The sequence below is a fragment of the Vipera ursinii genome (genome assembly GCF_947247035.1).
Source record: "Vipera ursinii genome assembly, chromosome: 2".
Taxonomy (NCBI): Eukaryota; Metazoa; Chordata; class Lepidosauria; order Squamata; family Viperidae; genus Vipera; species Vipera ursinii.
Window position 1 is genome coordinate 293,231,523 of NC_139513.1, and position 17,375 is coordinate 293,248,897.

The 17,375-nt window shown below is 48.2% G+C and overlaps 1 protein-coding gene across 2 annotated transcripts in view; it reads left to right on the plus strand.

Annotated features, from left to right (window-relative positions):
* The window catches only part of CTIF (cap binding complex dependent translation initiation factor), a 167,581-nt gene that overhangs the window by 23,925 nt on the left and 126,281 nt on the right, over positions 1-17,375 (plus strand). For both annotated transcript variants that reach the window (XM_083354847.1, XM_083354848.1), the window contains exons 2-4: positions 9,534-9,746; positions 13,253-13,339; positions 16,646-16,719. In XM_083354847.1, coding sequence (XP_083210973.1) covers positions 9,567-9,746; positions 13,253-13,339; positions 16,646-16,719 — 341 coding nt within the window. In that variant the 5' untranslated portion in view covers positions 9,534-9,566. The remainder of the gene's footprint in view (positions 1-9,533; positions 9,747-13,252; positions 13,340-16,645; positions 16,720-17,375) is intronic.

Consider the following 17,375-nt stretch of genomic DNA (forward strand, 5'->3'; position numbering starts at 1 on the left):
TCCTTAATTCCAGGTTGCTTCTCTCTTTGATCCATTCAACCATGGTTTCTCGTCCTGCCCTCTGGTGCTTTGGAGAATAGTTTGACCCCCTCCTCTTCTTTGTGGCAGCCCCTCAGATACTGGACAACTACTTTGCAGGCGTGATGGGGCAGCCAGAGGGAGACTTTGGGAAAAGGGGCTTTCAGTTAAAACACAACCGTTTCTCAAAATGGAAGAGGTTAAGGCACAATAATTTGCAAACCTTGTTTTGTGAAGTGAAAGAAAGAAGTCACCTACAACCATTCATTTAGTGACTGTATGAAGTTGCAACAGCACGGAAAAAGTTGACCTATTACCGTGTTTCACACTTAATACCACTGCAGCATCCCCACGGGCAACTCACCCCAAGTTCAGACACTTGGCAACTGGTTCATAGTAATGACCGTTGCAGCATCCCGGGGTGTGTGTCACATGATCCCCTTTTGCGACCTGCTGACACGCAAAGGCAATGGGGAAGCCAGATTCACTTAACAACACTCCCCTATAATTTTGGAAGGTCCGGGTTGTAACCACTGTGGGAGAGTGGTTAAGTTTTTACATCTGCTGCCTCCCAGAGGTGAGAGCTCTGGGGGGTATTGCTCCCCCGGTTTGTATGTACCAGGTTGCCCCCCGGCTTTGACCGCCGTGAGAGGGCGGGATTCGATCTGTTCCGGGATTTCCCAGCTCTAGTGGCAGTGGAGCTGGGCTGGCTCTCTGGTCATTTGCCTTCGATTTATTTATTTTGAGATCCTCCCATGTTGATCTGGTCTGCCTTGCTGTTTTTTTTGTCGGACTTGTTAAGATCATGCGTCTGACTTATTCTAGCACAACCTTATACGCTCTCAGGGGGGGGCCCCCCATCCTGGGAGCGACCCGCCTTACTTTTTACACCTCCTCTTGATGAAGGGCCCGAGTGTTGGGACACTGAGAGATGGCTGGGCATGGGTAGGGGCCTCCGATATAAGCCAAATAGGAGGCCCCTGGTTACTGTTTTCGTTAATTTTTTTAGGAGTTTAGGGAGGGGGGTGGGAACTTCTTTTGGTTGTTCGGATATGGGGGGCAGTCCAGCAACCACTTTTCAGGCCAGGGTCGGGATTGATCGCGGTGGGGAGGAACGGGGGTCGGTCGCCCCCGGGGCTCCAGGGCAAGTCGTGGGAATGCCTATTCCCACGACGTTAGGGAATGGCAGCAGGTGTCGGAACAGAGGGCCGTATCGATCTCAGGGAAGGCCTCTCCGCTACTTGCAAGCGGTGAGGCGTTCCGACCCTCTTGTTCTACCCCGAGGTCCCGGGAGTGAGGATGTGCAGCCGCCTGAGCTCCGGCTGGTGTACCTGAATGCCAGGTCTGTCGTTAATAAAGCTCCTCTCATCCGTGACTTGGTCGAGGGTGAGCAGGCGGACCTGGCTTGCATCACGGAGACTTGGTTGGGCCCAGAGGGCGGTATTCCTCTGGCTGATCTTTGCCCACCAGGTTTCCGGGTGCTACACCGGCCTCGGGCTCAGGGTAGGGGTGGGGGAGTGGCTGTTGTTATGAGGGAGACCTTAGCTCCGCGGGAGGCCACCGTTCCGCAGATAGTCGGGTGTGAGTCTCTCTTCTTGAGATGCGGCCCTGGTGCGCAGTTGGGCTTGCTGCTGGTGTACCTTTCGCCTAGTCACGCAGCAGCAGCCCTGCCTGAGCTTCTCGATGTCCTCTCTGGGTTGGTGGTTGAGTTCCCGAAACTTATAGTTTTGGGGGACTTCAATCTACCATCTCTGGGAGGATCATCTGAGTTGGCTCGGGAGTTCATGGCTTCCATGACGGCCATGGACCTGACGCAAGTAATTTCAGGACCGACTCATGAGGGAGGCCACACCCTTGACCTAGTTTTCTTATCTGGTCGGTGGTTAGATGATCTTGGTGGGGGCTCCCCAATTATTATGCCCCTGTCATGGACCGATCATCATCTCATGCGGCTGGTCTTCCATTTTGCCACCCCCCGCCGTGGGTGTGTGGAACCAGTTAGATGGTACCGCCCCAGACGCTTAATGGATTCCGTGAGATTCCAGGCAGCGCTGGGGTCCCCACCTGCCTCCCCCACTCACAGCTCGGCAGATGCCTTAGTGGAAGCTTGGGAAAGGGCAGCCACTGAGGCTCTTGACCGAGTTGTACCCTTGCGGCCCCTGACCCGATGCAGATCCCGTCGAGCTCCATGGTTCTCCGCGGAGCTCCGGGAGATGAACCACCGGAGACGGGGCCTAGAGAGCGGTTGGAGGTCCAGCCGATCCGAATCCGACCGATTGCGACTAAGAACCCATATTAGGTCTTATCTCGCTGCGATAAGGGTGGCGAGGTCTAATCACTTCGCTACCCTTATCGCATCCGCAGATAATCGCCCAGCCGCTCTGTTCAGGGTGACTCGCTCCCTCCTTAATCAGGAGGTGAGGGAGGAACCCTTGCAGGGTCGTGCCGAAGAGTTTAACAATTATCTGTCGGACAAAATCACTCGGATTCGGACCGGTTTGGACTCCGACTGGGCAGAGTCTGGCGATCAGGACGCGGGTGGTCTTGTCGATATCACTTGGGAGGAGTTTGATTCTGTGACTCCGGAGGAAGTGGACAGGATTATGGGGAGACTGAGCTCCACCACATGTTTATTGGACCCGTGCCCTTCCTGGCTGGTTTATGCAGCCCGGGAGAGGACACGCAGCTGGTTCCAGGCAGTTATATCAGCTTCTTTGAGTGAGGGCAGCTTCCCTGCCGTCTTGAAAGAGGCGGTGGTGAGGCCCCTCCTCAAGAAGCCTGCCTTGGACCCAGCTATATTGAACAACTTTCGTCCTGTCTCCAACCTTCGCTTTCTTGCGAAGGTTGTTGAGAGTGTGGTGGCGCATCAGCTCCCTCTGGTCCTGGATGAAGCGGATTATCTAGACCCGTACCAATCGGGTTTCAGGCCCGGGCACAGCACGGAGACGGCATTGGTCACGCTGGTGAATGATCTCTGGAGGGCTCGGGACAGGGGTCATTCCTCTGTTCTAGTCCTATTAGACCTCTCAGCGGCTTTCAATACCATCGACCATGGTATCCTGCTGCGGCGTCTCAGGGGATTGGGAGTGGGAGGCACAGTTTTACAGTGGTTCTCCTCCTATCTCCAGGGACGCTCGCAGTCGGTGTTGACAGGAGGGCAGAGGTCGACCGCGAGGTCTCTCGTTTGTGGAGTTCCTCAGGGGTCGGTCCTCTCGCCTCTCCTGTTCAACATCTATATGAAACCGCTGGGTGAGATCATTCGTGGTTTTGGAGTTGGGTATCATCAGTACGCTGATGATACCCAGCTTTTTCTTTCTACCCCAAACCACCCCAGTGATGCCCTCAACGTGATGTCCCGTTGCCTGGAGGCGGTTCGGGTCTGGATGGGGAGGAACAGACTTCAACTCAACCCCGACAAGACCGAGTGGCTTTGCATACCTTCATCCCGGGTCTATTCGGATATTCCATCTCTTTCTATGGGGGGTGAATTATTACCCCCCGTAGATAGGGCTCGCAACTTGGGAGTCCTCCTAGATTCGCGGCTTACCTTGGAAGATCACATGGTGGCTGTGACTAGGGGGGCTTTCGCCCAGGTTCGCCTGGTGCGCCAGTTGCGGCCCTATCTAAGCTGGGATGATTTATGCACGGTCACTCACGCGCTCGTGACCTCTCGTCTAGACTACTGCAACGCTCTCTACATGGGGCTTCCCTTGAGGACCACCCGGAGGCTCCAACTGGTACAGAATGCAGCCGCGAGGGTTGTGTTGGGAGTCTCCCGATACTCCCATGTGACACCTCTGCTCCGTGAGCTGCATTGGTTGCCAGTTGTCTTCCGGGTGAGATTCAAGGTGCTAGTAATGGTGTTCAAAGCTCTCCATGGCATGGGGCCGGAGTACCTCAGGGAACATCTGCTGCCGGCATCAAGCTCCCTCCGCCCTGTGCGTTCCCACAGAGAGGGCCTCCTCAGGGTGCCTCCGGTCAGAGAATGTCGATTGGTGGCCCCCAGGGGGAGATCCTTCTCTGTGGGCGCCCCGGAACTATGGAATCGGTTGCCGGTTGAGCTCCGGACGGCGCCCGATCTCCGCTCCTTTCGCCGCAATCTGAAAACATACTTGTTCGAGCAAGCCGACCTGGCCTGAGGGGGGATTGGTGGGGTTTTTTATCATTTTTATTGGGGTTTTTACTATGTATCAATTGTATTTTAATCGGGCATGCATTTAATTATCTTTTAGTTTTTGTAAATTTTTGTGTTTTATTCTTGCCCTGTACACCGCCCTGAGTCCTCCGGGAGAAGGGTGGTATAGAAATATTAATAAATTAAATTAAATTAAAATTAACCGTGTTACTAACTTAATAACTGCAGTGATTCCCCTAACCCACTGCGGCAAGAAATTCATAAAAGGGTAAAAACCCACTTAACAACTGTCTCGCTTAACAACAGAAATTTTGGTCTCAACTGTTGTCCTAAGTCAAGGACTGCATACTGTAATACCCACGGCTGTTTTATCAACTGTGATTTTTTTAAGCCACGATTCTTAGGTCACCCTAAACTATTGTTTCTCAAGCCTCAGGAATTTAAGACCTAGGGACGTCAACTCCCAGAATGCTATTTTAATCGATGCATACCAGCTGGGGAACTCTGGGAGTTGAAGTCGAGGTGTCTTGAAAGTGTCTGAGATCGAGAAACTCTGGTCTAGAGGAATTGTCGGTAGCCCTTCGTGTTTGTGAAGTCAAAGAGCCTTGGTGGAGCCGTGGGCTGATGCCTCCTGAAGTAACACCAGCTGCCTGCCATTAGTGCAGGTTCGAGTCCCACCAGGCTCAAGGTTGACTCAGCCTTCCATCCTTCCCAGGTAGGTAAAATGAGGACCCAGATTGTTGGGGGCAATAAGCTGACTTTGTAATAATGCCCCTTGGGGGGGGGTGAAAGCCCTAATAAGCAGGCATATACATAGAATGAAGGCTGTTGCTAAGCTTGTAAGCCGCCCTGAGTCTTCGGAGAAGGGCAGGATATAAATGGGATTAAAATAAATAAAAATAAAATATACATAGAATGAAGGCTACTGCTAAGCTTGTAAGCCGCCCTGAGTCTTCGGAGAAGGGCGGGATATAAATGGGATTTTTTTAAAAAGGAGCTCAACATGTTGTTCTGCAACAATTCTGACTGGACCATCCTTAAAAAAATGGATTCCAAAAAACAAACTCTTCTGAAATGCCTATCCCAGGCCTTTTTCTTTTCTTTTTTTCTTTTCTTTTCTTTTCTTTTCTTTTTTTCTTTTCTTTTCTTTTCTTTTTTCTTTTCTTTCTTTCTTTCTTTCTTTCTTTCTTTCTTTCTTTCTTTCTTTCTTTCTTTCTCTCTCTCTCTCTCTCTCTCTCTCTCTCCCTCCCTCCCTCCCTCCCTCCTCCTCCTCCTCCTCCTCCTCTTCCTCCCATTTCCTTTCTCTTTCTTTCTTTCTTTCTTTCTTTCTTTCTTTCTTTCTTTCTTTCTTTCTTTCTTTCTTTCTTTCTTTCTTTCTTCCTGCCTCCCTCCCTCCCTCCCTCCCTCCTTCCCTCCCATTTCTTGGCTGCCTGACAGGCACGCTGGCTGAGGAATTCTGGTAGTTGAAGTCCACAAGTTATAAAAGGGCCAGTTTGAAGACCCCTGCTATATTGTTGTTTTGTTTTTTTAAAAAAGTATTTTATTAGTTTTCTATCATTACAATTCATTTGTGCTTAATGAACCATGTGTTGTCTGGGTTGATTTTTGCCTAGTCACAAAGGCTAAATTCTTTCTATCCCGCTTTTCCCACCACCGACCAAATAAGTTCCATGTTTGAAAGTGTTCTGTATCTCCTTTTCCTTTGATTCTGTCCATTTCTGCGCAGTCCCAAGATTTTCTTAATTATTGCTTCCTCTGATGGGGTTGTCTCGTTTTCCTAGCGCTGCGCAAATATAATCCTCGCTGCATTTAATGCATGTCATGTTAAATATAATCTTTCCTGCATTTTTAGAGGGCTCGTTAAGGAAAGCAGCCACGTTGCGCTTGATTAATAATAATAATAATAATAATAATAATAATAATAATAATAATAATAATAAGAAGAAGAAGAAGAAGAAGAAGAAGAAGAAGAAGAAGAAGAAGAAGAAGAAGAAGAAGAAGAAGAAGAAGAAGAAGAAGAAGAAGTTGGAAGGGACCTTGGAGGTCATCTAGTCCAACCCCCTGCTTAGGCAGGAAACTATACCATTTCAGACAAATAGCTGTCCAGTCTCTTCTTAAAAACCTCCAGTGTTGGAGCATTCACTGCTTCTGGAGGCAGGTAGTTCCACTGGTTAATTGTTCCAACTGTCAGGAAGTTTCTCCTTAGTTCCAGGTTGCTTATCTCCTTGACTAGTTTCCATCCGTTGCTTCTTGTCCTGCTTTCAGGGGCTTTGGAGAAGAGCTTGACTCCCTCTTCTTTGGGGTAGCCCCTGAGATATTGGAACACTGCTATCATGTCACCCCTCACCCTTCTCTTCATTAAACTACACATACCCAATTCCTGCAACCGTTCCCTATATGTTTTAGCCTCCAGTCCCCCAATTATCTTTGTTGCTCTTCTCTGTACCCTTTCCAGAGTCTCGACATCTTTTGTAGAGGAGACTCGCTTATTCCTTTGTGGTCCTTATGCACTTCAGTTAATGGTTTGCCATCCCATCATCGCCACACACACACACACACACACACACACAAACACACACACCAAGTTCTTTCCTGCTCCCACACTTCATGTCATGCTCAGCATTGTCCGGCTGTCACTTCGTGAAAAGCAGTGAACAATGCTCCTCTGCGGTTTCTCTCCATTGTCCACTGCAAAGGGAGGAACAATGAATTTCCTCCCAGCTCACCTTCTGGCAAAAGCCTTTGCCTTTTATTTCTTGGCTGATCAGCCCGGAACCTTACAACGGGGGTCTCCAAGTCCCCAGGTCCATGGACTGGTACTGGGCTGTGGCATGCCAACAACCGGTCCGCACAAACAAGCGAAGCCCCATCCGCGGGATGCAGGCAGCACACAAAACCACACACCCTCCGGCCTGCGGAAAAACCTCTCCCCACGGAACCGGTGGTCCCTGGTGCCCAAAAGTTGGAGATTCTCTCTGTTGGCCTTTCTCCCCCCTCCCCACCCCTGCCCAACACTTTTAAGAGCAGGCTTCATCAATTTTAAGCCTTTTGTTCCTGCCTCTTCCCCCCCCCCCTCGCCTTTTGTTTGTCGACCTTGGAAATGCTTTCTTTGCCCCCTGATTGGGCTTCCCTGTGACTGCTCAGAACACGGGATGTTCTCCAGCACACTTGGAATACGGCACCCAGTTTTGGTCACCACGATGTAAAAAAGATGTCGAGATGTCTAGAAAGTCTGCAGAGAAGAGCAACAAAGAGGATCAGGGGACTGGAGGCTAAAACATATAGGGAACGGTTGCTGGAATTGGGGATGTCTAGTTTAATAAAGAGAAGGACGAGGGATGACGTGATAGCAGCCTTCCAGTATTTCAGGGGCTGCCCCAAAGAAGAGGCAGTCAAGCTATTCTCCAAAGCACCTGAAAGCAGGACAAGAAGCAACGGATGGAAACTAGTCAAGGAGAGAAGCAACCTAGAACTAAGGAGAAACTTCCTGACAGTTGGAACAATTAACCAGTGGAAGAACCTGCCTCCAGAAGTGGTGAGTGCTCCAACACTGGAAGTCTTTAAGAAGAGACTGGACAGCCATTTGTCTGAAATGGTGTGGGGTTTCCTGCCTGAGCAGGGGGTTGGACTAGATGACCTCCAGGGTCCCTTCCAACTCTCTCATTTTGTTATTCCCCAGAGGGCTGGCTGAGGAATTCTGGGAGTTGAAGTCCACAAGTCTTAAAGTGGCCAAGTTTGAAGACCCCTGATTTACAAGATCCTTCCTGTTTCCAGGGAAAAAAATGGCCCCCTTAGCAAACAGTGGCTTTGCTTAATGACCGCTGTGTTTGCTTAGCGACTGCCCTATTTACAACCGCTGGCTTTGCGTAACATTGCTGTGTATTCCTTTACGTTTGCTTAATGTCTGCCACAAAAAAAGGTAGCAAAATCAAGTCGTTCCCGTGATGACCTGCTTTACAGTCGTAAGTCAAGGACTGCCTAGATACAGTCACGAATTGCCAGCTCTAAAGCTGGGACTGCACACTTTCATGCACGCAGACTTTGATAATTGGCATCCACGTATCATCCCAGGAATACATGATGGGGTTTTTTTGGCCCTTCTCCAAGCACAATAAACCCCAAATTCTTCATAAATAGGCAAATTCCAGATTTTTAGAATATGTTGTTGTTGTTTTTTGTAGCACGTTGACACCTTTTAAATCTTGGCTGGCTGTCAAGGAGCAGATTTATCGTAATAGCAAAACTGCAAGATTGGAACATGTCGCAGAGCGAGCCAGGCAGCTGAAAAACATGATAGCAAGTTTAATCTTTTATGTAGATGGAGACCAGCCAAACCCCCACAGCCGGAAGAGGGTGCCAGTTGTCTACTAGATCAGAAGCCCCCGACCTTTGGGACACCAGGGACCACCGGTTCCGTGGGGAGAGGTTTTTCCATGGACTGGAGAGTGTGTAGTTTTGTGTTCTGCCTGCATCCCGTGGATGGGGCTTGGCTTGTTTGTGTGGACCGGTACTGGTCCACGGACTGGGGGAACTGGGGACCCCTGTACTAGATGGAATGGGAAGAAAAATTAAACACTAGGTAGGGGTTTAAAGATTGTGTGTGTTTGTGTCTCAGAAAGAGAGAGGGAGGGAAGGAAAATAAGGCCAATTAAACATGATACTTTCTCAATATTGTAAACACTTATCCATGTTCCTGGATTTCTTACAAATTTGTCAGGTGCAAAAACCACACGTTAAGTTGCAAAGGATTTGTTACTCAAAACAATGAAGAATCTGATCAACTGGTAGAGCACGGCCACGTGTTTAGTGATCATTCAAAGTTACGACGGCACGGGGGGGAAAAACCGTTGTTCACACCTGTGACCGTTGGAGCATCCCTGAGGCCGCGTAATCAGAGCTGGGATGCTTGGCAACCGGTTCCTATTTATGACGGCCACAGGGTCCCCGGGATCACGTGGTCCCCTTTTGCCACCCTCTGACAAGCAAAGTCAATGGGTTAGGTTAGGGTTAGGGTTAGATTCGCGTAACAACTGTGTTCCTAACTTTTAACAAGGGCGGTGATTCACTTAGCAACGGTGGCAAGAAAGGTTGTTAAATGGGGAAAACCCTGCTTAACAACTACCTGCTAAGCTTGTAAGCCGCCCTGAGTCTTCGGAGAAGGGCGGGATATAAATGGAATTAAAATTAAAAAAATTAAAATTAAAAATTAAAAAATTACCTTGCTTAGCAATGGAAATTTTGGACTCAAAAAGTCATAATTTGTATAAATCAAGGACTACCTGTTTGGGTTTTTGCTAAGGGGGAGGACACGGAATGCATGAAATGTTTCAGTCACTAGGTTAATCTTTTTTTCTTTCTTTTTTTCCTCTCCCCAACTTAGGACACGGCAATTCTCCGTTCATCACAGAGGGGGATGGAAAATTCTTCCGTGGCTTCTGCCTCTTCAGAGGCAGGAAGCAACCGGTCGCAGGAAATTGAGGAGCTGGAAAGATTCATTGACAGCTACGTTTTGGAATATCAAGTCCAAGGCTTGTTGACCGAAAAAAACGAAGGGGATGACGAGAACGAGAAAACGCAGTCCGATATCTCGCAGGTGGGTGGAGGACCTGGAGTGGGTCACTCCCACTGGCTTAAACACACAAAAAGAGGCCTGCAGTAGTGAGAAGGAGGACAATCCCTGCAGGACCAAATAAGAGGTTGGATGGTTTTGAGATAGTTCCAAGCTGTATGTTTTCAAGGGTGTGTACACCATTTTAACAAACAAGCAAGTTTGCAGGATCCAATCTGGGTCGGTCACCGGGACCACAGGTTTTTGCCTTCCGGGTTTTCCGACTCGTGCCGAGGCCCATCCTTCGGGGAACTTCTCTCTAGCAAAGTGTGTGCTGTTCTGTAGGTGGCATTTGTGGTGTCCGTTGTGTGTGGCTTTTTGTCAACTGTCCAGTTGGCGTTTCCAGAAAAAGAAACTCTTGGGACACGGTTTTACCAAGAGAGTAATACTTTACTGAAAATCTGCATTGGCACAGAAGAAGCGAAACCAGCTCTGGTTTTCCCGCTCAAATGCTTGCTTAGTTAAACAATAGACTCCCTCATCCCCGCCCACCGGGTGGGTTCTCATTGTCCAATAGTAATATTTCTTCTTGTAATAGAAACAGTCCGCTTCTCCATCGAGCACCTGCCTTAGTGACCTTGGCATCCGCACAGGTTCTCAAGGACGCCTCGGTTGCCTAGATACCATCCCTCCATTCCATTGTCAAGCTGCGAGCAAGGGAGGAAATGTGAGTGAAAGGGCGAATTAGTCTTGACAGTTTTTAGATGTCGATGGTGTGTGTGTGTGTGTGTGTCTGTGTGTGTGTGTGTGTGTGTGTGTGTGTGTGTGGATGGCTGGCTTTTGGCTGCCATGCTTCCGTCGGAGCCTGGATCCAACGGAGATTGAGGGGGAGGCGTCGAGGCGTCGTTGGGTTTGGAGGAAGACGGGGAGGACCAGGCCGAGGCAGACCAGGGCCTTTCAGGATTGGGACGGCTCATAGGCAGAGAGGAACAGGGGCAGGATGAGCGTGAGAAATACTGCTCAAGCGATGAGCAAGGACCGCCTGCTCCTGCTCCTCCAGCATGGAGAGTGGAGAGAAGGCGGGAGCAGCGAGGGGCATTTGTCGGGAACAAATGCTGAATTCACGGAGGGTTGTGTGCCGTTGCCGACTTGGGATGTTTCCTGGACTTCCTGCTTTATTTCCTGCTTTATTTTCCTGGATTAATTGCCTTGTTCCTTTGCTTCCTGCACGCCTTGATTTAGTCCAGGGGTAGGCAACCTTGGCTCTTTGATGACTCGTGGACTTCAACTCCCAGAATTCCTGAGCCAGCTGGAGGTGTGCGTCTCCCTCTCTCTCTCTGTCTCTGTCTCTGTCTCTGTCTCTGTCTCTCTCTCTCTCTCTCTCTCTCTCTCTGTGTGTGTGTGTGTGTGTGTGTGTGGCCACTTTGCTCCGGGACTTGCCAGAGATGTGGGAGCATTTGGGGAACATTTGGAGCAATAAAGGGGCAATTTGAACTGTCAGCTGATTGTGTTGCCTCTGTGCCGTGCCCCGGGTCATCACACTGGATGTCATTTGCTTGTGCTGCTCAGCCCTCAGGTTAGTTTGGAGGCTGCAAAGACAGTATCAGTCACTGCGAGATGGGCAGCAAATCAATTTAACAATAATAATTAATAGGAACAAACAGTCACCAAGGTGGGTCTGGGTCAAATCTTCCCAGTCTTTAGGAAGGTGTTTTTAGGAATAAGAGTGAGGAATGGTGCATTTAGCATGTCAGTCTCCAAAAATCAAACTTGATTTTTGGGCCAATTGCCAGGAGACGGAGAGTTCTAGTCCCACCTCAGGCAGGAAAGCCGGATGGGTGAGTTTGGGCCAATTGCCAGGAGACGGAGAGTTCTAGTCCCGCCTTAGGCAGGAAAGCCAGATGGGTGAGTTTGGGCCATTCGCCAGGAGACGGAGAGTTCTAGTCCCAGCTTAGGCAGGAAAGCCCGATGGGTGAGTTTGGGCCAATCGCCAGGAAACGGCAAGTTCTAGTCCCGCCTTAGGCATGAAAGCCGGATGGGTGAGTTTGGGCCAATCGCCAGGAGACGGAGAGTTCTAGTCCCGCCTTAGGCAGGAAAGCTGGATGGGTGAGTCTGGGCCAATCGCCAGGAGACGGAGAGTTCTAGTCCCACCTCAGGCAGGAAAGCCGGATGGGTGAGTTTGGGCCAATCGCCAGGAAACGGCGAGTTCTAGTTCCGCCTTAGGCATGAAAGCCGGATGGGTGAGTTTGGGCCAATCGCCAGGAGACGGAGAGTTCTAGTCCCGCCTTAGGCAGGAAAGCCAGATGGGTGAGTTTGGGCCATTCGCCAGGAGACGGAGAGTTCTAGTCCCAGCTTAGGCAGGAAAGCCCGATGGGTGAGTTTGGGCCAATCGCCAGGAAACGGCAAGTTCTAGTCCCGCCTTAGGCATGAAAGCCGGATGGGTGAGTTTGGGCCAATCGCCAGGAGACTGAGAGTTCTAGTCCCGCCTTAGGCAGGAAAGCTGGATGGGTGAGTCTGGGCCAATCGCCAGGAGACGGAGAGTTCTAGTCCCACCTCAGGCAGGAAAGCCAGATGGGTGAGTTTGGGCCATTCGCCAGGAGACGGAGAGTTCTAGTCCCAGCTTAGGCAGGAAAGCCCGATGGGTGAGTTTGGGCCAATCGCCAGGAAACGGCGAGTTCTAGTTCCGCCTTAGGCATGAAAGCCGGATGGGTGAGTTTGGGCCAATCGCCAGGAGACGGAGAGTTCTAGTCCCGCCTTAGGCAGGAAAGCCGGATGGGTGAGTCTGGGCCAATCGCCAGGAGACGGAGAGTTCTAGTCCAACCTCAGGCAGGAAAGCCGGATGGGTGAGTTTGGGCCAATCGCCAGGAAACGGCGAGTTCTAGTTCCGCCTTAGGCATGAAAGCCGGATGGGTGAGTTTGGGCCAATCGCCAGGAGACGGAGAGTTCTAGTCCCGCCTTAGGAATAAAAGATGGCTGGGTGATTTTGGGCCAGTCTCTCTTTCCCTCCCCCTCCCCCTCCCTCTCGTCAACCCACCTCATAAGCTTATTGTTGTGGGCAAAATAGAATATGACTCCATTTTGTTAAAGGAAACAGAAACCAGATATATTTTATCTGACTTTAGCCTTGTTTAAAACCCTGGGCTCCCACCCAAGTATGAATGAGCTCTGAGCCCACTTGGCTTCTGTCGGTCAGCCACAGTTGGGTAGACTGGCCACCCAGAGATGCCGTGCCATTTCTTCGGGCTGCCCCATTCCAGGAGCGTCTCGGCCAGGCCCTGCTTAGCTTCCAAGCTCCAGCGAGGTCGGCCAGGTGCAGCCACCTGTTGGCACAGGTCTCTTCTGTCATCCGAGGGGTGAAAGAAGGGCTGTTTTGTCTCGACCCGGCCAGCAAACGCCGACCCCCTAATTCCCATCCGGGGGCCTTGCTGTCACCCTGGCCTCGTTCGGTTCGTGTTTCAGATGGAATTTATTCATTGGTTCATTAAATCAAATTTACACAGCTGTGCCTCTCATCTGGGCGACACACAGGAAAATCCTTTCTCTCTTTTCAGTGGACAGTTGACTGCAACCAGGACATTGAAAACACCACGTCCGGCTGCAGAGGCAAAGGCTCCTCCGTGCCCCATAATCAAAACCAGGTAAGAAAAACTGGATTTTTCTTTAAGCCAGAAAATCATCCTTTCGCACCAATAGAAGAGAATGTTTGTAGCTGAGGGGTGAACTGTGGGGTCCTTGGTGCGCTCTGAGCTCGGCTGGGGGTCCTTTTGCGGACATTTCATTACCTAATTAGGTAACATCATCAGTGCTAGAAGGGAGTGAGGTTTGCAGTCTTTTTATATATTAAATGGTTTTATATTTAGGCTCGAGAGCAGCGGAGTACTGTTTCTGTTGTAAAGTAAATCCCATTGAGTGAATTCACACCTACACAGACTTCCCTAGGGAAAAAAAACACCCAGTGGGACTATTGAACAAAGGCAAACCTCGGGTTAATGATGAGTTCCCTTCCTAATTCTAACTCAAAATTGAATGGAAGTTTACTTGCATTAATGAGCGCGCTGCCTACTATTAAAAATGGCAGACAGTGTTTCCTTCCTCAAGGAACCTCACAAATTAACAGAATACCAAAGTTGGAAGGGACCTTGGAGGTCATCTAGTCCAACCCCCTGCTCAGGCAGGAGACCCTCCACCGTTTCAGACAGGTGGCTGTCCAGTCTCTTCTTAAAAACTTCCACTGTTGGAGCATTCACAGCTTCTGGAGGCAGGTGGTTCCACTGGTTAATTGTTCCAACTGTCAGGAAGTTTCTCCTTAGTTCCAGGTTGCTTCTCTCTTTGGTTAGTTTCCATCCGTTGCTTCTTGTCCTGCCTTCAGGCCCTTTGGAGAACAGCTTGACTTCCTCTTATTTGGGGCAGCCCCTGAGATACTGGAAGGCTGCTATCATGTCACCCCTCACCCTTCTCTTCATTAAACTACACATCCCCAATTCCAGCAAACATTCTTTGTATGTTTTAGACTCCAGTCCCCTGATCATCTTTGTTGCTCTTCTGTGCAGCCTTTCCAGAGTCTGAACATCTTTTTTATAGTGTGGTGACCAAAACTGGTTGCAGTATTCCACGTGTGGCCTTACCAAGGCCTTGTAAAGTGGTATTAACACTTCACGGGATCTTGATTCTATCCATCTGTTAATACAGCCTAGCACTGTGTTGGTTTTTTTGGCAGCTGCGTCACATGGCTGGCTCCTATTTAAGGGATTGTCTACTAGGAATCCGAGATCCCTCTCACAGTTACTACTATTGAGCAAGTCACCACCTGTACTATACCTGTACATTTGGTTTTTCTTGCCTAAATGTAGAACCGTACTTTTTTGCCTTTGAATTTCGTTTTGTTAGATAGTGCCCAGTGTTCAAGTCTGTCCAGATCCTTCTTGACAGACTTGTACATTGGTGCATTTTTGGTGCAGTTCTTTCTTTAAGATGCATTGTTTAAGATGCAATCCTGGAAGATTATTATCCCAACCCAAAAGGCTTCCTACAATCATAGAGTCTTCAAAATATGTTTCACGGAGAGTAAAAGAAATCATACAGCATTTTCCAACAAGCAGAGCAGGCTACCTCTGCAATAAATAAATAAAATAATAAATAAATAATAACCTACTGGGAGGTTCAACCAGGTGGTCCTACCCTTTCACTGTCTCTAATCAAGATACTTAAGCTGATGTCCAAAGCACCTGAAGGCAGGACATGAAGGAACTAACCAAAGAGAGAAGCAACCTGGAGCTAAGGAGAAATTTACTGGCAGTGAGAACAATTAACCAGTGGAACAACCTGCCTCCAGAAGCTGTGAATGCTCCAACACTGGAAGTTTTTAAGAAGAGACTGGACAGCCATTTGTCTGAGATCGTATAGGTTCTCCTGCTTACGTGGGGGGCTGGACTAGAAGACCTCCAAGGTCCCTTCCAGCTCCATTCTACTCTACAAAGCCCAACCCCTAGGCTTCCCCCCACTTTCTGAAATCCACCAAAATCCGAGCTCTTTTATGCGAGGCTGAGCGTTACGTTTGCCAAGCACTGATCCCATAATTCTATTCTATTCTATTCTATTCTATTCTATTCTATTCTATTCTATTCTATTCTATTCTATTCTATTCTATTCTATTCTATCCCCCATTCCATATTCTATTCTATTTCTATTCTATTCTATTCCATTCCGTTCTATTCTATTCCATTCCATATTTTCTATTCTATTCCATTCCATTCCATTCCATTCCATTCCATTCCATTTATCCTATCCTATCCCATAATTCCATTCCATTCCATCTCCTATCCCTATCCCCTCCCCCTCCCTAATCCTATCCTATCCTATCCTTTTCTATGCGATTCTAATGGAGCTGAACAATCATATGGATGCAGCCGTTCCGATTGTTGGAAGCTTTACAGGACGTTCTCGACTTACGATCATTCGTTTAGCAACCATTCAGAGTTACAATGCCATTGAAAAAGTAACTAAAATCCATGCTTCCATTTAACAACACTCACAGCATCCACACAGTCATTGGATTAAAATTTGGGGGCCTGGCAATGGGAAACTCCGATCCCAATTGGGGTTGTAAATTGAGGATTACTTATTATTATTGAGGACCCAGATTGTTGGGGGCAATTAAGCTGACTTTGTAACAATGCCGCTTAGGGGTGTGTGTGTGAAAGCCCTAACAAGCAGGCATATACATAGAATGAAGGCTACTGCTAAGCTTGTAAGCCGCCCTGAGTCTTCGGAGAAGGGCGGGATATAAATGGAATTAAAATAAAAAATAAATAAAAATAAATACCAGAACTTAACAGCTTTCGAAATGATGCCAATTTTTAAGTGAGTTTTGCCCCATTTAAGACCTTTCCTGCCATGGTCATTAAGTGAATCACTGCATTTGTCAAGTTAGAAACACGGCTGTTAAGTGAATCTGGCCTCCCCCATTGACTTTCCTTGTCAGAAGGCTGCAAAGGGCGATCACGTGACCCCAGGAGGCTGTGACCGTCATAAGTGTGAGTAAGTTGCCAATCGTCTGAATTTTGATCATGTGCTTACATTGGTTGCAAGGGTCAAAAACGGTCATAAGTCACTTTTTTCAGTGACGCTGTAACTTTATTATTATTTATTTTATTTTATTACATTTATATACCGCCCTTTCCCGAAGGACTCAGGGCGGTTTACAGGGTAATTAAAAACCAAGATACAAAAGTTAAAAACAAGTTTAAAAAAATTACATTTGTCCCTATATAAATAAAACCCCAGTTAAAATAAGATTAATCCTCAGCCATCCTTTGAATGGTCACTAAAGCAAGCTGTTGTAAGTCAAGGACCGCCCGTATTAAAAAAAGGTGCTGCTGCAAAGCAAACATTTAACACAGAAGGAAACATCTTGATTTTCTTGTTTGCTTTCTTTTTTCCCAAAGAACGGCAACAAAAACAGCTCCCTGGACATGCTGGGAACGGATATCTGGGCAGCCAACACCCGGGAGCCCTTCAGGTAAAAAAGCCCCCTCCCCTTCGCCCTCTGGATGCATTCCCCCCCCCCCCCCGCAGCCTGTGTGGTTGCCCAAGTAGAGGCGTACCTCGGCACTCGGCTGCTTTGAAACTCACCGAATACGATACTCGACACATTTTTGTCGTGAAAATTTTGTCCCGGTACTCCTTGTTTGTTTGGTACTCAACGCAGAAGCTAGAACTTGTTGGCTGCCTTGTGACTCACGATGTTACTCCTTATGGGAAAGATTTGTTTGGTACTCATCCTTTTTGGTCCTCATTGTACCAAAAGGGACCACTGTATTCCACAGTTCAAACTGCAGTACCTGTATATTTATCTGTCTGTTTGTCTGTCCTTCCGTCCATCCATCCATTTATCTTCTATCTATCTATCTATCTATCTATCTATCTATCTATCTATCTATCTATCTATCTATCATCTATTCTTGGGCATAATTATTTAATTCTTTTAATCTCTTTTTTAACTTTTGTATTTACATTTTGATATTTATTGCCCTGTACACCGCCCTGAGTCCTTCGGGAGAAGGGCGGTATAAAAATTTAATAAATAAATAAATAAATAAATCTATCTATGTTCTATCATCTATCTATCTATCAACTATCTATGTCTGTCTGTCTATCATATCTATCTTATTTATC